At 42.1% G+C, this 20,852-nt stretch overlaps 1 protein-coding gene across 7 annotated transcripts in view; it reads right to left on the reverse strand.

Annotated features, from left to right (window-relative positions):
* Positions 1-19,854, reverse strand: part of ENPP2 (ectonucleotide pyrophosphatase/phosphodiesterase 2) — a 74,196-nt gene extending 54,342 nt beyond the window's left edge. For 2 of the 7 annotated variants that reach the window (XM_040546953.1, XM_040546952.1), the window contains exons 1-2: positions 5,817-5,949; positions 5,419-5,521 (exon numbers count right to left, since the gene is read on the reverse strand). In XM_040546953.1, the coding sequence (XP_040402887.1) occupies positions 5,419-5,521; positions 5,817-5,849 (136 nt within the window). In that variant the 5' untranslated portion in view covers positions 5,850-5,949. The other 5 variants (XM_040546956.1, XM_040546950.1, XM_040546951.1 and 2 more) reach the window with 5 other exon arrangements.
* Positions 19,855-20,852: the final 998 nt, after the last annotated feature.

Genomic DNA, 20,852 nt, shown 5'->3' on the forward strand with positions numbered 1-20,852 from the left:
CAAGTGACATTTTCATGGCTGGCTGGGCAGTTCGCATAGTAAAGGACTGCAATTAATCTACATGCAGTCAGCAGGACTTGGTTTGCTCTACTTGAAGGTGCCAAATCACTGTCAAGCATGAACGAAAACTGTAAGATGCTCTATAAGTTAATGCAGAAGTAAAGCACAACTTTTTGGTGGACTTCTGCAGAGCATTAAATTATAAAATTAAACAAAGTACAGAAGTATATAAGTATAAAAGAAGATAATGTATTTGATGTGTATAACTAAATGGAGGACTGCCAGTCTGAAAACCATGAATAATGCATTAGACTTCAATAACCAATTAGTAAGGGCCCTTATTGTCAGAGCTGGTGTGTACTTCCCTGCTATTTTCTCAAAACTTAGTATCTTATACATTTTTCTTATCAAAGAGTCCTACACAGCAGCTTATGTAAAACAGGAAGGTTGTGTGCTACTCTCTAGGGTTAATGTCATTTTATGAAATAAACTGAGATGAATTCATGTTATTATTTAAAAGCAGAGGTGTTCCAAGGAATATTTCACAATGACATTTGTTCTTTGAGAGACCTATTAAAATTAAGTCTTTGAAATTGTCTTAGAGTTTGTTTTCTTTTAGACCACGTTTTGGTTTTGGCAAACCTCACCATGATTAGCTGTATGATTTTAAGAGAACTGATGCAATGACACTTTTGGGAAACAGTTGCTCTGATCTTTCTTTCATGTATTTTTTCCCTACTCTTTTACATAGCTGAAAGTTCAGTCTCCACATAAACCGAGGAAAAATCTCTTTCCAAACATGATGACCTTATCCCAACACTGTAAAAATGGCTGGGAAAGAAGATGGAGGGGAAGTCTGGAGGTGACATAGCTTATATCCTACCACTTCCCATCCCCAGCACTACTGGTCCATCGTTTCCCTTGGAGTGGTACTGGCACCAGCAGCACCAGCATAAAACACTTCAAGGAGCAAACTGGGCAGTAAATCAACCCTACAGCAATATAATGGGGAGGGAGCAAACCTACAATGGCTGCAGCCATGGATCATGATAGTAGCAAGGCACATTCATATGACTTCTGGAAAAGGTAATGGTGGGCAACTGTGTCTCTCTGCTTTTGTTTGACTTTCAGTCTGGTGAGCATTGCTAAAAGCAAGTACCAGCATAGCCACAGTGAAGTTTCACTCTGCAGGTACATACTTTGCAAGGATGCTTTTAAAGAGCCATCAATATTCTGGCCATCGGGAGCTCCGAGGGGCTAAAGGTGGCTTATCTATGCTGGCAACACACAGACCAGTATTTTTTTCTGTCACATAAACAGGCCACAAATCTACATTAGAAATTAATCACATGAGAATTGTTTCAAAGTATGTCAATGCTCACATTTTCAGAGAGATGTAGTCTTGCTCCTTATTCTTAAGGACAGCTGCTTTGTGCCAAATGCTCCTGAAAATCTGTTACTAAAGAACACTTGTTATTTAGCCTCTTCTGCTACTTTCCCTTTGGAAGCTAGGTAACATAACCACAGATCTAGTAAGCTGCAAATTTGAACTCAAAGGTATTACATACAACCACAAACTATATATTCCTTACACTGGCATTGCCCTCTTCATTTCGAAGGAATGAGAGGGAGACCATTTCAGAAGGTCAAGAAACACACATCAGCATGTGTTTAGGAAAAAGAAGGTGTAAACCTGACTGCAGATTACAGAATAACAGTGTCAACTGTATTTCAAGGAATGTCCACCTGTTGTAAAGTACAAATCATTTATCAGGAAACCACTGGAACAAATTGCCTACAGAGGCTGTGCAATCTCTGATCTTGGAGATTTGAAGAACAAGTTATATACCAAGATCTGTCAGGAGCACTTCAGAAATAAATGCCCATGTATTGGGATATAGAGAATGTCTACATAGCTGGTCAAGCTCCCCTCTAGCTCCACTTTCTATGACTGTAAGTAGGGTTTCAATTTCACATAAGAATGGTTTAGCCCAGCTCCCTTATTTGCTATTTTTTTCCACATCGTCTGGCATCCTCTTTATTAGCGATGTGACAAATTATCCCAAATTCCTTAGCAAATTCAAGTTATACCTCCTAAGTCAATGCAGGACACCTTCCACATAGCAACACAAAAGAGGATGTGGTTTAACTCCCCTGATCTCTGAACAGATTAAGATCAATCCTTTGTTTACCACGACTGACCTTGCCTTTGCAGCCAGACCATGATTTTCAGGTCGTGCACAATGCCATGGCATGGGTACTGGTGCATGTAGAAGAGTTGGAAAATATATCATCAGGAGCTCCATTCATGGTGAGCATTTTCAAATTCACTGAAGACTTTGTACAGAACAAACTTATACAGTTTCAAAATACTTTTCAAAATTCCTGCATCCCTCCACAGCTCTTGCAATCAGACCTGCCTCCATGCAGCATGCAGAGGGGCCTCCCCATGGAGATCCTCCCCTCCTTTTTTAATACGTAGAGCTTTTCATATCCTTTTCCATGCCTTTTTTTTTTTTTTGCCACTAGGCTCAAAGTAACCATCTAAGTATTATCTCTCACATCATATATTAGAGAAAAAAGTTATATAGGGCAATACTGCCTTCCTGATTCAGACCATGAAGGTTATTACAATTCCATTGTAAATGTGTTATATTCACCTGGGAATGCACCATATCAAACTACTTGCTCTGATTCAATCTAATTACATCATTAAAAAATAATTATCAACTCTATGTACTTCCAGTAGTATTTCAATTGTAGGGCTACAAAATACAGACATGCTTACACAGCCGTTATAGGAAGGAGGCTACCTGGCAAGAGTATGCAATTTGGGATCCCACATGGAACCTATGTGGATCACTTAAATACCTACATAAAACACCTAAAGCACCAGTTTTGCTATGTAATATTCAAATTATGAATTTGCATTTCACTTTTCCATTATGTCATTGCAGTTAATAAAATTTCAATGAAAAGTCACTTAAGGAAAACAAAACAATTCTAGCTGTTCCAAGACAATAAATTCTGGGTTTAGTGTCACGCTTAAAAATGCAGTGAGAAGGAACAGAAAAACATCAATGCTTCTCCTTCCAAGATTGAAGCTATCATCCTACCATGACTAAGGAATATGCTTCAGGAGACTGCTAAAGTCATTTTCCTTGGAAGTACTTACCAAGAAGTCTGGAAGGTTCATACAGTAAGTAACTTACAAAAGCAAAGTTATGAAGAACAGCAGCCTTGGTACTCTTAATTTCTTTTTTTTAAAGACTTGAAGTCAAAAAATTGTTTGTTGGGTACAAATATCAAACATATCTATACGCTATCAAAAGAGATCAAGAGAACTTTTTAGGCATGATGGTACTTCTTTGACATGCATGTATAATGAACTATGGAAAACAAAACAAAATAAAACACCGGTTTGACTCGTAGAGGAGTTCTATACTAGATAAAAACTGAAGTTCGCCTACAATCATGGCATACCCCTGTAAAAGTAACAAACTGGTAATATACAGCAATGGTTAGTAAAGAGACAGAGTTTTGTCAGCACAAAATAATTAGTTCTAGACACTAAGAAACTTGGAAATAAGCCAAGACAGAGTGAAGTTGAAAAAGAACATACAGCAATCTTTCATTCTGGATAGTTCACAGCACTAGGCTTCTGATGAAGTACAACTGAAAGTCGTGCAACTACACGAACCTAATGCCTAAAAAAAATTCTTTGATCACAGTGCTTTAATTTTATTTAAAAAGACACCTTTCTAGCATAACAGTTTACTTTCTTCTTCAGACAGATGTAGCAATAATAATTTATTCTTTGCTTTCACATCCAATTTTTTTTACTGCAATAAAAGTAACCAGGCTTCCCAAATGCACAAGGAAACAAAGAGTAACAGAGGGTTTTGTCCTCATTGTTGCCCCTTAGAGTGGACTACATCAATGCCAGGTTCTGGTTCAATCTCAGCCATATGCACCTTTTCAATAGACTGCCCCAAAATAACCCACATCTCCTGCCTTTTGGGGAGATATCCTGTATTTCTTACTATTCTCCTGGGATGGTGAGCTACTGGAAACAGCACACAGCTACTGTTCCCAGCCCTGGTGGCACTGAACGGTGCTGGTGGGCTCAGCAGAGTTGGCAATGTCGAGCTGCAGTGGGTCCCCGGGATCGGACCTTTGGGACTTCGGTACAAAGCAGCCCTGCCCTAAAACCTGCACAGTCACCATCAAAAGCAAAGCAATCGACAGCCAGGTGTTGAAGACATGAAATGCAAATCCTTCATGTCACTACTACACACATTACCCAACCACTCTAGAGTTTATGTACTAGAAGATAAAATTAGTAATACATTTGATTTACGAGCAAATTTGTTTTGCTGTTATATAAATACCAAAAACAACCACCAGTATCTCTTCAGTTACCTAAAATGCCTCTGCTCAGTGATCAGCAACCCCAACTGTGGCTGTGATTAGACACTAATTCTCATGAAAGACAAGGAAGGGGAGGACACACATTTGTTACCAGGCACACAACAACCTCAGGACATCATAAAAAAGTTTACAATGAAAATTCACAGGCTATCATTACAGATGGGTATTGCATCCTTCTCACTTTGGTTAAACTAACCAGCTCTAAGTCAATGACCACAGGTTCCCTTTCTCCTGCCGAAGGAAGGAATAGAGACACAAGTCAAGCCTACATTCATTTTATTTTTTAAGAAAAAAGACTAGTATTCCATTTTATATATTTTTCTACTCGGACTATGCCTGAGCTCACAAAACCCTACACTGCCCCAGAACATGAACAACAGTCCCTTCTGTGGCATGTTCTTGCTTTCCTCCAAAGGCAAACAGCCGACCCCTGACAGCACATCTGCTGGCGAGGGACACGAACACCTGCTCGGCCCTCGCCGCCGTCAGATGTCTGCCGTCTACTGTTCACAAACCAGCATGACCTCAGGAGACGCAGAAATGCCAAAAGCTTTTCTCACCAGCGCGTTCTTGAAAGCATTACTCAAGATTAGAGAAACCGCTTCAATAGCTACCAAAATGCAACCAGCACCCTTAAAGCAAACGGGGCGTTTCTGTTAGTTCTAGAGGGAAACCGCACGCAGCACAAAACTTCGCAAGCACAATGAAGCAGCTACGGAGACCGATCTCTGCGATACTGGTGGCGCTCAATCCGAAAATAAGCTAGATTTTCCATAGTCACATGCACACAGAGCAAAAGTTTAAGTAAATAGGAGACCTATAGGTGAGTCCCAAAGGTCAACTGACTCAGGCTCAGTAAGTTATTTCTTCTCTATATCCTAGAGGTAAAAGGAACAAGCAAACTACTGTTTCGGCGTAGGAGTGGTTTCTAACCGCCGTATATAACATAAGGGTATTGCGATGTACAATTTACGTCCGTTACTGTACCTGAGACTGGGCCCTCATCCCATTCTTCAGATCTCCTAAAGCGATTTGTTGTAAATCCCATGCAGACATTTACTCCAAAGGCAAAAGCAAATAAAGATATAACCTGCAAAAGCAAAACAGCAAAGTGATCAAACTGTGCAAAAGCCAGGACTTCCAAGCTACGAGCATTATGATTAGAAGGGCAGAGACGGTCCCTGTACATTCGAGCTCCCCAGCACTGCAGTTCCCATCACTGGAGCAGCAGCTGACAGTCACCGTTTCAGAGGAGCACAAACCAGAAGGGGGTTATGAATAAAACATCTCTTTCTGAAGCTGAAACGCTCCTTTTTGTAGGACCTTATTCAGGAGAGACGGGCTACTCCTCCTCTAAAAGCAAACACGCTCCTTTCCTCCCCTACCTGGTGTAAGTGGAAGCAGCCCTTCTTAGCCATACTAGAGGATTCTTGAAAAGCCCGTGCAGTACCGTCCCTTTTGCTTTATAGTGAGCACAGAGCTCTGTTTGCTCTGGGAGTTCGGGCTATTAGCTACAAGTAATCCCACCTGGTGAGGTTGACAGGCTCGTGTGATTTGTCCAGGGGGTGATTTCATCATGTTTCACTCACAAATCGCAGCTCCGAGTGCAAGAAGCTCCAGGCATCATCCCTCGCTGCGCCCTCCCCCCAAACACACACACGCACGCTTTTATGTGGTTTCCTCTGGCAAAGCAGGGCTTTCTTCTGTTGCTGCGGCCAATAGCTGTTCCTGCTCATTTTATTCTTCTCGCAGAAGTAACATGGGTAAAAGAGAAACCAAATGTGTCTCCATCTGGCTCAGAGAAGAAGAAGGGGAGGGGGGAAAGCTCACCCAGGCTGTGAAATGAAAATAGCCCCAACGCCATCCTCGAGTGGCACAAAACGTCGCAGGCATTTCTGTGCGGTGGGACGAGCACAGGGCAGCAACCTGGGCACTGTTCTCATGCTGCACGGTCGCTGCTCAAGTTCCTGGCTGGGTTGCAGAACCGAGTGCCCCAAGCTGAGGACGTGCTGGGAGCACAGGGGTATTTTTACAGCTCTAGCCTCCTGCAAGGCACAGAGCGATGGAAACGCACGGTTTTATCGGAAGAGCTGGAAACCGCAGCTTTGCAGAAAGGAAAGGAAGCGGCACGTTCCCTCTGCCCCACATTTTCCCATTTTCATCAACGACAGCAGAAAGCTCAGCTGTTCGGATAAGTACTTCTATTTACAAAGCAGATGATAATGCTGAGCACAATTATGGTTGAAATCGGCGGCTTAAATATTGTTTGCCAAGGCAAATTATTTACCAGTGTAGTTCGCCACTTTTTTGTCTGGTGAGAGCTCCTTTCATCAAAGTATTTACTAACAATGACATTTAAAGGGACAGAGTCAGGGTTGGTAAGCCTATGGACAGGCTTTTCGCTTCCCCTGGGACCTTGTCATGTTGATACTGGCATGAAGGAACATGTTATAATTTTCTTTAAACCATCTTGCAATATCAAGCACATACAATTCGGAGCTTTGTTGAGAAGTACCTTTTACCTGCTGCAATATCTGTCCCTCCCCACTAAGTAGCTTTGCAGGGCAGAGGCTCCTCTTTCTACCCACATCTCATCTGCCTGCCACCCTTGGCTAGGAGCTGATCCTTTTTTATGCAATTTCTTAACCAAAGTGGCTCCCTTGTGGAGCTGCATCTTTGCACTGCAAGCCTCAGGGAAATGCAATTAGTCTGGGAAGACCTCAATCTTAGCTATACCAGGACAGTGTATTCCTCTCCTTGCACAGAGCAGGGATGTGAAGTCAAGACCCATCTTCTGATGTTCACTTCATCACTAGCTCAGTGGAAAATGAAATAAGCAGCTGAAGTATAGGTTGCATTGTGTGCTGAAGGCAGATTTTTCTAGGGAAAAAAAAAAAAAAAGACACAAAACTGCACGCTGTGCACAGAGGTCTAGAGAAAAGTAATGACCACAATTTTTACTAGAAGTTCCTATAACATTATTCACTCTTAGCATCTGGTATATACTGTGATTAAACACCTTCACCCACTTACTAGGTAAGTACACTAGGTAAGTGCATGACAGCAGCAGAAGGGAAACCAAAGGTGTCACACACAAAATTACACAATGGTGTTACATATCTCAGCTGATGAAGTTCACAGTTTGACGGGCAAAGCATGAGAATCAGCAGACTGAGCTCTCCTCCAGCCTGGGACCCTCAGGTCACCAAGTGATCCAGGCAAAACACAACTGAGTTTTCAAATCTAGTTACCAATATTGAGTGACCAAGCCAATATATCCAATCTCAATTTCAGAGATGCTGAGCCCTTACAGCTCCTGCATATCTTCCTATCATGCAGGTGCTCAGTTCTTTCAAAAGAAAGTTCCTACAGAAGTTTAAAATGACCACCCAGAAAAATGAAGCAAGAAACAAAACCAAAACGTACAGCAACATAGACTTCTTCTACTGAATTTAAAATACACATTTCATTTTTTTTCATTCATATAACATCTCTGGAGCTTGTAAACTGCACGATCTCATGTTAACAGAGCTCATTTTAAGTGTTCTGGTCTACACTACAAGTATCTTATATTATTTAACCTCCTCCATAATGTCCTTTGAGAACTATAGACGACAATGACTCTGAAACTGCTAATATTTTTCTTATGTGTTATGTAAGACACAATTTCCAGTAGCTCTGAACTGACCACATACTCAGATGCACAATCATCTTTTTGTAACAAGGATTCTGCCCGAAGCCACCCCACAGATGCACAAGGAACTTATTAGCATAAACAAGGTTTAATGATTTTGTTCAGGGAAAATTTCACTGCTGGGATCACTGGCAATTAACTTTTTAGCAATTAATTGCCATTTTACTCATCAGAAGAAGAAAGAATAAAGTAGAAATAATGTGTTCCTGACCCTTTGGTCATGCAGTTCAGTACAAGTTTTAGGGCTTGAATTAAACGCTTTAAAAAGGAATTTTAACGAGCTCAACAGAAGATGAAATGCATCTTTCTCAATTATTGTGCATAAGGATTGGCCTTTATGGCTGTTAAATATATATGATGGTACCGATTATTATTTAACTTAGAATGCAAAACTTCCATCCAGCCACTAGGTGACACTTTAAATGAGAAGTTCATGCTGTGACATTTACAGAGTTACAAGAATTCCTCTTCTACTTTTCCAGAGTTAATAAAAGAAGGGCAATATTTGCAGTCTTGTATAAAGTCAAATTTTCTTATTTTTTTTTAACGGGAAATGAGAATGCAGAGAAATCAAGTATATTGGCTGAGTCACAGGCTGGGGATGGAGTAGGCTCTAATGAAATGAGCCTTTCTAGCTCCTTATCTCCACATTGCATTGCTGGGTGCAGCACATCAGCCACATAAGGTGACCAGGGTGAAAGTTTCCAGTATCCTTGATAGCAACATAAACTTCAGGAAGGTGAAGGACTTTGCCAAAATGTCTCAAAGCTCTCTTCCCATGTACACACCTTCCACATATAGTTGTGGCCAAGAAAAAAAGGCTTGTCAGGTAGATGAAATGTCAACTTCACAGAACAAAACCTTTTGATGAACTAGGAATTCAGTTGCAAAACTCAAGCAGTATCCATGCTGAGTGCCCTCAGACACAAGTACTGTGAAAGCAAATAAGCCTCCCTAGGCTTATTTGCTGAAGCAACCCTGGGAAGATGTGGGCACTCACTGAAAGCACCCCAAGACTTTTGGGAGGGAGGGTGATGGCCTGTGATGAGCAGCCCCTCAGCAGAGACCAGCCTGGGATGCAGGAGCCTGAAACTTGACTGCACACTCCCACAGGTGATAGATTTCAAATGTCTGGCAAGTTGGCTTGGAAAACAAAAACATAGAATGCGATCATAAAGAGTAGGTGAGGACACAGATGTTTATATGGATACGTAAAGGGGGAAGCAGGGTGTAGAGGAAAATAAAATATTAGCAGACACAAGGGTCAGACTGTCCCTTGCTTGGGCTGTTGACGTGTGAGGGTTACAGAAGCTTCTGCAAGGATCTTTTTTTCTTACACACACAGAAAAGCTGCATTTTGCCAAGGTGGTGACCTCTGTGGTGGAGGGCACAGGATCAACAGGTGAGGGGCCACACCAGTCTGCTGCTACCCCATAAGACCGGGAAGACCCACAGCCCAGGCTGTGCTCATGAAAGTACCTGTTTATGAAGTGCCTCAGAACACCACCCGCCAGTGCCTGACAGCTAACGAATACCTCTGCAATTATCTGTCTGATTATCTGTCTGCTCATCACTGCCTGAGGAGAAAGGTATGCAAACCGTATTCTCAAGTGCAGCCAAGGAGCGGGCTGAGAAAAACTTTCTAGGCCAGAAAGATCCATAAAGGGGTGCCAGACCCTCAGGGAGGATCACGGACGAATTAAAGTCTTCAGAACTGCAGCTTGCTGCAGCCCAGCCCCTGAGGCACAAGGTGCCTTAGGCACCTACAGGCCCAGCAACATTTCTGAGCACCCCTGCAGGGTTCACGGGGCTGGGAGCTGAGGGCCTGAACCCGTACAGAACCTCACTGAGGACGACCAGCAGTGCACATCGTGTCCTCCTCACGTTGCCCTGCTGGGATAGCTACCAAACGTGAACCACAGGTGTGTTGGGTTGGGTGCCTGTCCCAAACTGAGCCTACACATGCTGCCTACCCTGAGACTGAAGAAGAATCACTGGCCAAAGGGGGGATCCTCATCCCTGCTCTGCTTTACTCATGTAAAACTCTCACATGCTCACTGGGATGAGGACTGAAACACCAGTGGTGGCCTGGTGAAAGAGGGAGGGCATAATGACATACAGGAATAAATTCTCCCACACCTCACATCCTCTATGACAGCTTCAGTGGCTGTGGGCTTGGTGAGAGCACTGCAGGTCCTGAAGCTGCCCGGGATGCCCAAGAAGGGATTTAGCTTATGTGTTACACACAAGCAAAGCAAGGTTTATATCAGAACCACATCTTCTGTTGTAGCAGCTAGATTAGATGAAAACCAGACAAGTTTTCAATGACCTGTAGAAAGCTGTGTGTGCTGACAGCCTGGCTCTCCTTCCAGCAGTACTGCAGCTAACAGACTGGCTGGTCCACCACAGGGTGTTACACCTCGCCCTGAGAACCACACGTACAACTGCAATAGCATTAACGCTACCCCAACACGCATACTTTCATCATCTTCGAAGAAGCTAACATTTTCTGAATTCAATTTCTGGACAATATGATTATTACGAAGCAGCACAAGTACTCTACTAAAATGCACTGGGAGTTCATAACTACATTTCTTAAGATAATCAGATATAAAAATTCTAGCACGCAGCAGAATGAAAACTGTTCTGCGATGAAAAATTGCTTCTTTATGGAGGGTAAGAGTGAGTGAAACAGGCAGCCAAAGAGCCCACATGTGTTTTTAATGCAGCCTGTGCAAGGCAAAGTATATCTTCAGGTTTTCATCCCTGCTTTTTGCTGGTTGAGATGGTGGCCTGGTATCACAGGTGTCCACCAACAGCTTCACATCTGTCTTTTGAAAAGAGCTGTAGGCTTGGATGGTATAAAAATCACCCACCATCACAGCCAATATCCTGGATGTCTTGAAGGCCTTACTGGGTACCATACATGTGCCACACAATCACTGTTCACTTATTTGAGCTTTTCAAGTGATACAAATTATTCCATTTTATGATAACCATAAGCCTTTAGAAACAATGACTTAAAGCTAAAAAGGAAAAAAGAAACAAAAAAAGAGCAAAGCTGGTAGTTTCTTAAAGATGCAAGCAAGCAGGTTTTCTAGACTTCAAATCATGTTCCTACTTTCTTTACGTAACTTGTATGAACATCCTTTACCATGTTTGAACTTTTTTCAGTGGAATATAAGCTTTGAAATTCCTGGGTATATAAAACTTCTTGTGAGGACTTCTACAATAATCCTGTAACATCCCTCCCCTACTTAATCATATTTACCCTCAGCCCAAACTCCATTTTGGCACACTTTTCAAGCTCAAGGCTTGGTTATGATTAAAAAATTTCCAAGTGCTAATCTCTTCCCTACAAGTAAAATGTGGATATAATTAATACTGCTCTGTTTACTTTCAGTTGTTTTCTTTGCCAAACAAGAGTTTCTATTGGTTTGTTTTAAATCTCTTTTTTTTTAAATGTTTTTGGCACTTGGATCAAGAAAGAAGTATTTTAATTGATATTTTTCTTCTCGTTAATCTAAAAAACCACTGGTATTTTCTAAATAGCAAAATCCTATTTGATTTCAGTTTAAAGAGATATGTCACTATGAATAACTTTCTCAACTTGCCCTGTAGTTGGAGCTTTGGACATCCATGCTCTCCAGCATCAGTACTTGTTCTGGGGAAGAAGCAAAGTGAGATCAGGCTGGAAACAGGATCCCTCCACAGCAAACAGGGACATGCCCTGCTTGGGCATTTGGACATATTTTTCTTTCGTTTCTATAGTTGCACAAGGAGGCATTTCAAGACTGAAGAACTGGCTGCTCTTACAGTGACCTGTAAGTGTCTGTACCTATGAAAGCTTTTTTGGCATGGTGAAGGGATGCGTGAACACGACTGCAGCACTGCAGGCCAGTGACAGGCTGTGACAGTGTTGCTGTAAAACAAAAAAGGCTACAGGCCATCTGGGGCTTGAACCTGCTTCACATGAACCCAAGACTGATTTAAGGTCAGAGCTAGTTCATTTGCTAAGAGCCATAGGAGCTTTATAAAGAGCAGGAACTCTGCTAAAAACAAATCCTGAAGACATCAGGACAGCCTGAAGAAGAGACGGCTGCGGGCAGGGGCATGTTAGAAATAAAAAAGAAAAAGAGAAGGAAAGAAAAATAATTATTAAAAGTTGGCCAAACACCCTGATCTGATTCACTGAATGGCCTCACGAACATTCATGCAGGAGGATACAGTAGCAGCTGAACAAGGTTCTGCTTAAAGAAACACGTATAAAATGAGGACAGAGCTAACACTGTCACAGACTTAGATGCATCTGCAAGCTCATTCTGGGGGGACTGTTTGAGATAAAACCGTTGAAATACACACCTTTCTACCACAAGCTTAAGCTATCCCCAGCCACTGGAAGAAGTGAGGTGTTTGAATAACTTGGAAATAACTGGATTTTCTGCTCTTTTCCTTTAGGAAAGAAATGAAACCAGCAGGTATAGTCCAGATAAAAGCATCTACCAGCAGTCCTAGCAGACTGGCTGGTCCTTGCCATCACTCCCATCCCTCTAACTCCAAAAAGCCACTCCTAGGAACACATGATGAGTTAAAAAAAAAAAAAAAAAAAAAGTTAAAAGAAACTCCCGTTCACCGGTTTTTGCAGTTGGATGAGTTCAGTGCTCCGATCCTCAGCCCTGGAAGCAGCGTGTCTGTGAGATGCACAGAGCTGTAAGCTGCTACTGCTTCTGAATCCCAACCTGGGTAATGTCAGTGAGCAGCATCCCTTGGCCAGGGGACAGCACAGAGCAGCGCTTCTCTTCTCACGTGCTGCCAGGGAGCAGCAGCATTACCGCTGCACACGCTCAGCTCTCCGCCTTTCTGACTGGGCATCTGCCGCTGCCTGTTTTAATGGCAAAGCACAAAAGCTTTAAACAATTGCATATTACTTTTTAGGTCATTTCGGACAGATGGGCCATTTTCCAAGCATCACAAATTTTCTGAAGTTCAACTGTGTCAGCACCGCTTCAGTTGCACGCCAGCTTTTTTTTCTGATTACGGCCGAGTGCAAAGATGACAAATGTAAACACAAAGGGGAAAACATCCTGTTGGAACAGTACTCCCTGTTTTCTCAGGGTGAGAAAAGTATAAGCAACATTTCAACAACAAAACAATGAGATCCATTGCTAGATTGTTTTTTTTTAAACCCATATCATAATGTGGAACTGAATACATTTCAAACTCTGCAGGAGTGCAATATGAAAAAGAAAAAAAACATGAAGGAAAGTGCTAGAAAGCAAAAATTTTCTAGCATGGGTTTGCATAAGGATTATCAGCGTTTTTTTGGTTGTTATTGCGAATTCTTTTTTCATCTATTTAGCATAAAACCTTGGAAAAGAATAGAGTCATTTTTATGGATTAAACAAGTTGACTACAGCAAAACCAGCCACTTAAATATTAATAGATTTCTTCAGTATTTTAAAGCAGATAATCTTACTAAGTTTTGTTTCTCTAATTCATTTTTTCATCTAACTATACATGATTTTCAGAAATAATCTGTTCCTCAGTTTAATGATTGCTGACTACTGTACAATAAAAGCAGCTCTGCTTCACTCAGCCTTCACAGAAGACGTATATTTCTCCTCCCCACCCCAGTAAATCCCTTTTCCATAACAGACAACACTGAAGTCAGCTTGAAATTATATTTGTTGAAGCTTTTCAAAGCAGAGACAGATGTTCCTGGGCACTCACAGAGAGCCTGCAAAACAGCTGGGGCTATTTAATTTAGTGTCCTTTCACTGTCTGTTGCTGCCCTTCTCTAAGATGCTGCAGCCAAACACCTTTGAGAGCACTGTCCATTCAAATGCAATGTAAAATGGACACGAGTAAAATACAGATCTGGGGAAGAGACTGGAGACACCTCCTTTTCCAACTTTTTTTTCCAGCTTTACCAGCTGAAGGAAAGGTCTCCTCCCTCTGCCTGCTGTGCTCACTCAAGTCTACAAACTCAATCATCCATTTGGGTGATAAATTGCCCACCCCAGCTGCCTCTCTCCATCTCCTCTGCACCACACAGCACCAACTGCAGGAGCTTCAATGCTCAGCTGATCTACTTGGTGCTCTGGAATACTATGATTAAATCACCTTTTCTTTTTTTTTTTTTAAAAAAAAAAAAGGGAAAAAACAGACCTTGGGTAAAGGAGAAGGGATAGGGAATGGGCAGTTGAAGCAGGCAGGGAGCAGCAATATCTTCAGGCAACACAGCTGAAGTCAGAAGAAGGGCATCCCTATCCCTCACGCAAACCAGGTTCACTTTGCACTGAGACAAGAGCAGGAGCACGTACATGGTTCCCCTATAGTAGCTTAAGCTACAACAGCTGTTTGGCAAATGAGTATCAGACCAAAACCTCATGTTCATACCCCTGCTTGTAAGTAACCTGAGCCTGCTAAAACATCTGCTTCGTTCTGTTGATAATTCAGCATGTTTTGGGAAGGTATCAGACTAAAAAATGAAATTAGGAAAGCTTCTGCTTTCATTGCTTGCTACTCTGACGCATTATAAATAAAATAAATAAACTAACCTCAATGCCCCATTCTATAAGGCCAGGTGGAAGTGCAGCCAGACCCCAGGACCGTGTTAAGGAGCTGGGACAGAGGGCGCAGGGCAGAGGCATGGGAAGCTTTTGGAGGCAGAAGCTTCAGCAAATGAACCAGGCTTGACACCACCAGCAACAACTGCCAGGCACCCAATGTCCCATTACAATCAGAGCTATATCCTGAAGTCCACAGGGAAAAGCTGGGCTGGCTGGGCAGAGCAATGGAAAAGCAGGAAAAGTCATTTTGGATTTGGGGGTGAAAGAAGAGACAATATTTTAGGAGAGGTGAGCTTTGGAGCCTCCAAAAGAGGGAATATCTCATTCTTGTTTTATATTCTGGGGGACCAGAGGGGAGAAAACCATGCCTGATCTCTAGTCTATTGTATTGCTCCCTTTCAGTTGTGCACTAGTGCACAAGTCCAGTATAAGTTAAGGGACATTAAAAAACTGAAGCCTATTTAGGTGCATTGAATTTATGTGGTCAAGCACAAATGACCTGAGTAATAAATCCTTTTGGGCTTGGCAGCCAGATGAGATTTGGACCCTTTAAGTTGTTTCCTTTAAGAGGGGACTTAGATTGTGGCATCAAGCAATTCTTTGGTACAATCCTGTCGTTTACAAAGAATGTACAAAAAATGCTGTTTCCCTGAGCACAGAAAGGAATCCTATTGTTCTGGATATCCAAAAGGCACTTAAGGGCTTCTTACATTTATGCTGAATGAAGGGGCCATCAGCTCCAAGGGAATTTCAGCTGACCTCAGAGTAGTGATCCCTTCCCTCTGTCCCACCCCAGGCACAACCTTGTCTCTTGTTTGCCTGTCCTCTTCACTGCCACTTCAGCTGTGTTGGCTGCAGTACAGAAAGAAGGGAAAGCAAAAACCTACAGATGATGCAAGCTTAATTATTAATAAATTGTTCTTTCATCAGGGCACTTTCTCCATACCCCAGAAAATATTTTCAAACTGTCACATTCATCAGTGCTACCAGGCACACACACAGTCAATACAACTGAAAATGTTCTTCTCCAAGGAGAAATACACAGCAATAAGGGGGTAAATATTCTATAGATAGCAATTTCTACCTTAAATTTCAATTTATTCTCTTTGCCCTTTTTACTGCTAGTTGTCAGGAGTGTTGGTGTTTGCTGCGGCACCAAAATCTCGTCCTACTTCACCAAAATCTTGTCCTGCCTCAAGGACTCTCACTTAAATAAGGCAGTTTAGAGCAATCCTGCAAAACTGAGCTGTTTGAGTCAAGTCAATGAATACGCAGGGGTGGGATGGGGTATCTGTAGGCTGTATTCCTCCCCTTCATTTTGTTATGCTGCTTGCAAAGTGCAGAGGGAAGTGTTCAAGTCCTGTACCAGGTTTGCACCAGGCTCTCTGGAAAACATGGAGCGATTCCCTAGGAAGAGCCTTTGGAGACGTCCTGCCTGTGCACTCAGCAGTACGTGTGTTTTTCCCTTGAAAAAAATAATAATAATAAAAAGTGACCTGGTGGTTAGCTTGTGAATAAACAGAAGTACATGGACCTGTCCTGGAACACTTCCCCGTGGGCTGGCCCTGGCCAAGTGCAAGGAGCATGGCCCAGTAGCGTAGGAAGCATGCCCTGGCCTTGTCCCTATATCTGTTTGTGTTTTGACGGGTGCCAATACAAAGCCAGAAGCTTGAAATTTGGCATTAGGTAAAAAAGCCTGCATGAACAAAATGTTTTTATCCAATATGGTTAATATAAACCAAGTTCTTTGAGTGGTACAGAGATGAGAGGAAGGACCTCAGCTGAAGGTACTGTTTAACAGGGAACAGCAAGAAATAAAGAAATAAAGAATAAAAAAGGAAATTGTAGTAATGGGGATGGCGCGTAGCTGCTGTGGGGGAGAGGGTTTCAGCAGAAAAATGGCAGGAATAGCTCTGGCCATGTTCTGCAAATAATGTGCAGATTGCTACACCAGATGACATGGGAAAACAAAATAATATTACATTCAAGGATGAGCTTCCAAGAACACTCTCTCACATACAAAAAAAAAAAAAAAAAAAGCCAATGAAGAGTTGGACAGCAAAGCCAAAGATGGCTTCCAACACCAGAAAACTTCCAAGTTAAAATCTTTAAATAGAAAAAAATAGACATGGAAACAGAAGATCAGGTGGTGAAAGGCCAGAAACATGTAAAACTGTGCATTATGCATGCATAATGATACAAAGTCAAGATTTTTAGGCTTCTGTATTGGGTGTCTGTGTTGGGGTTTTGGCAGCGGGGCCTGGAGGGGCCTCCATGAGGGGAGGCCAGCCCCATGCTGGACACAGCTGGTTCTGGCTGGCTCCAGCAGACACTTCAGACCACGGCTGAGCCCAGGAGCCAAGCTGGTGGTGCCTCGGTGAAAACTGATTTCAGAAAGGGCAAAAAACACTGCACAGGCAGTAAGAATAGAGAAAAATGTGAGAGAAGCTGCCCTGTTGTTCAGTGCAGGAAAGAATGAGTGGAGGTGCAGCCCATGGAGAGGACCATGGTGGCACAGGTTGTTCCCTTGCAGACCATGGAATAAACCACACAGGAACAGGTTTATAGCCTCCCTGTCCTTACCTCAGCCCACGAGCTTTTCCACCCGATCGTATGAAATCAGATAAACAAAGGAGAAAGTGTGAAGATGAAACTTTTGAGGTACTTCATAATAGAAAGTGTGGAAGGAAGGCATAAAGTTTCCTACAGAAGTGGAGGGTGGCTGGGCAGGAATTGTATTTAGAAGAGGAAGCATCTGGAGACAATTTCTCTGCTAGTCACACAAGTAAGGAAAATCCATTCTATGCTATTTGGCTCAAATGGGACTACAACACTGGAGCTGGGCATACCTGCTAGTATTATACAGTTTTAATCGCTCTTCTTCCAATTATTCATGTATAGCACCAACAACTGTAACTTTTAAGCATTTCTTAATTTCTGGAGGCAAAATGAATAGTTTAAAATATGAAGACTGCTAGGACAGAAGATCATTTACCATGGATCTTTCTCATGGAATTTAAACAGTACACAACAGCAAACTATTTCTCCAATGCCAGTAGGGCCTTTATGTGTCTATCTATCTATTTACGTTTCTTTGACAGTTACCCTGTTCTCCATTAGTCTAAATGAGTGGAGTGCACTCATTTACACACACAGTTTCATGGGTTTTGAGACAACGAAAGCCTGTGAGATCGTTTGGTCTGACACCCTGCAAACATGGTCGCCTTTTCACCGGGTGATGAGCCCAGGCTGGGTCTGCGCTGGGAGCTTTGAACACCCCCATTCAACGAGGTGCAGAAGAGGTCGAGGATGCCTCCAGCTTCACAAGCACATGGAAAATAGTTTGTGTTACTGGTGTACCAGCAATAACAGGTGTGGCTCCTTTTCCATAAGTAACCTGTTAATTTGGTGAAGCACCATGAATAAATGCTTAAAATACCATATACGGAAATTCAGACAAAAAACACTTAAAATACCACATACGGAAATTCAGACAAGTTGGTGCTGGCCTCAGGACTGCCAGGAGCAGTCTCATGCCACCACCTTTCAGTGATCTCCCAGAACTAGTTGATACCTCCACTTCTAGTTCAACTGATGTCAAAAGGATCACATTTGGCATCCCCGGGTAAAGCCTGCTATGTGAGAACACTGTTAGGAACAGCTACAGCTTTCAAGAATGATGCTAACATATATTTAGCTATCTGGTATTCAAACGTAGCTAGCATCCTTTGTAAATAATTGGGAACCTGTCTGCTCAATGACTTTAAACTCATAGTTTAATCATATTACATCCTCTGAAGCAAGGCAAGATTTTGTAAAATACAAAATAGGGTATTGTTTTGTTTTCTTAATATCCTATACAGGCCAGCTTTTTAAGAGAAAACATTTCTACAGCCTTGGACTTCACGAGAAGCTCTTTCTTAATCTAAAAATGCCCATATTCATCTCCGAACAGTTCAGCAGGTCAATTGTGGGCAGCCCCTGTAAGGGGCAGAGTCAGCCTCTTTCTTTTATTTTCTTTTAGGTACACAAAGCTCCAGCTGCCCCCCACTAACCTCTCCCTACCCAGCACATTCTGTACTGATGGGTGCTGAAAGGAAGATGCAGAGATCAGTAGTAATTAGAACAATTACAATTAAAATCTAAGCAAATTTGAAGCAAAAGAGACTCAAAAGAGGGACCCAATGATTATTACTTCAGAATCAGACTAATCAAAAACATCACAATTCCAACCATACAAAGAACTGCAAGGCATGCACTCTTTTATTTACTCCTTATTAACTTGTGCCTCTAATCAGAACTTTACACCTGTAGCATAGGGAGTTAGGGAAAAAAAATGCAGATCTTGGAGTTGTTATTGCCCTGATTAAAGAAATTCATACATTTTGTTCAGAAAAAGAAAAAAAAAAAAGGCTTAGGCAGAGGTGCCTGTAATGGGAACCCTATTGAGACAGATTGCCTTTAAGCCCAACATTTCACTAGCGAAGCTCCAGACAGTGAAGATTTTAATATAAATCAAAAGCCAGGTGGTGCGGGAGCTAAACTCATAAGTAGTTGTTTGCATAATATTAATATTGCAGAAGGTAAATACAAACAAAACAAGTTGCTTTGCTTGTGTACGTACTGGATGCCAATTTTAACATTGCTATAAGGTAACGATACCAATGGCAGTTTATATTTAAAAGATGAAGAGAGAAGGCTATCTTCATAAGGTAAAACAAGCTCTAAGAGATCTACTATGATTTTTCAAATAGACTTACTTCTCTGTGCATTAAACAATGCTTTCTATTTTAATTATGAATCAGAGCACTTCCAACATCACCCCTAAACGTACATCGAATCGACGCTCAACTTGCCAAATCCCAATCCAAGCTACACTTGGCAAAAATACACTCACACTACTTCATAGCCTGCCTTTGCTTGTAATTATATTTACTTCAGACTACTTCAACAAGCCAGAAAAACACGGGGGGTGGGAAAGGAGGGAAGATGCGCCTACCGTACCAGTACCAGCGGGTCTTTTTTCTCCATGGCTGAGGTTTGACGTGGAAACTCCGCTTTGCCCTGGCCCCTGCAGTGGCTGCCTTGGCCCTGGTCCGGCTGGCAGGAGGCTGCCCGGCCGCCTTGGGCTTGGGAGCTGAAGTCAGGGTGCCAGCTGCCCCAGCAGGACAATGGCTCCATTGGGAGATAGCTTGGGGACAAAGGCGCTGCTTTCAGGACTGATTTTATATGCACACATGTGACCTTTGCCTGAAATGACTCTATGGAAAGCATCCCTGTCCTGAAGACCCGCTTTCAAATGCGGCGGACTGATGCGCTTACTTAATCTGTCCCCCTTTTTTTTGTTTTTTGGCCACAGATGCCTCAGGAGAGGTCATGTGCATATAACAAGGTGGTGCTGAGCTCTTTCTAATCATTTAGTAGTGCTGTTCAGTGACTGATAGGGTTATTTTCTTCACTTTCAAAGCTAGCTGGAGCATTTTTATCTGCTTTTAGATGTTTAGCTACAAAACCAGAGAGTCCTAACTTCCAACCCTGAGACATCCTACAAGCCACTCCCAAGCTCAGCCAGCTTGGCTAGAGCACATATAGTTTTAAATGTATGCACCCAGACACAAACAACAGAGCCTGTGGATTTTTAATGGATTTGTAGGATATTTTAATATATGTATATAAAAATTCCTATATTGTAAATGTGATCTTTAAAGTATTTTTGAGGCTTCCTACTTTACTGGATATAAAATAGAAGCTAACAGTATTTAGCATACAGGAAATCTAGATATTGCTATAGCTGGGCTGGTGGAGGAGAGACGAGGGAGTTTATCACCCTGACATAGGGATACTGCAGCAAAAATTGCAGCTGAGGCAGGTCAAAGGAAGGTCCCTTGGAGTGCTTCTTTGTTACATTATAGGGAAGATTAATAGCAGTATGCCTCTTTAAGTTTAGATAACATTTTCCATTGTAAGATCTTGATTTTTGCTGTTTATCACTCCGACAAACTAACAATTTCATCAACCATTTTTGTGCTGGAAAGTGTGTGGTATTTTTTAACCTATTTTTAATTTAAGACAAAATATGCCAGCTATTTATCAGAATAAAACAAAGGGTGAATGCTCTGCTCTACTGACATTAAACACATTTCCCTGTCCTTTCC

Source organism: Cygnus olor, chromosome 2, assembly GCF_009769625.2.
Source record: "Cygnus olor isolate bCygOlo1 chromosome 2, bCygOlo1.pri.v2, whole genome shotgun sequence".
NCBI lineage: Eukaryota > Metazoa > Chordata > Aves > Anseriformes > Anatidae > Cygnus > Cygnus olor.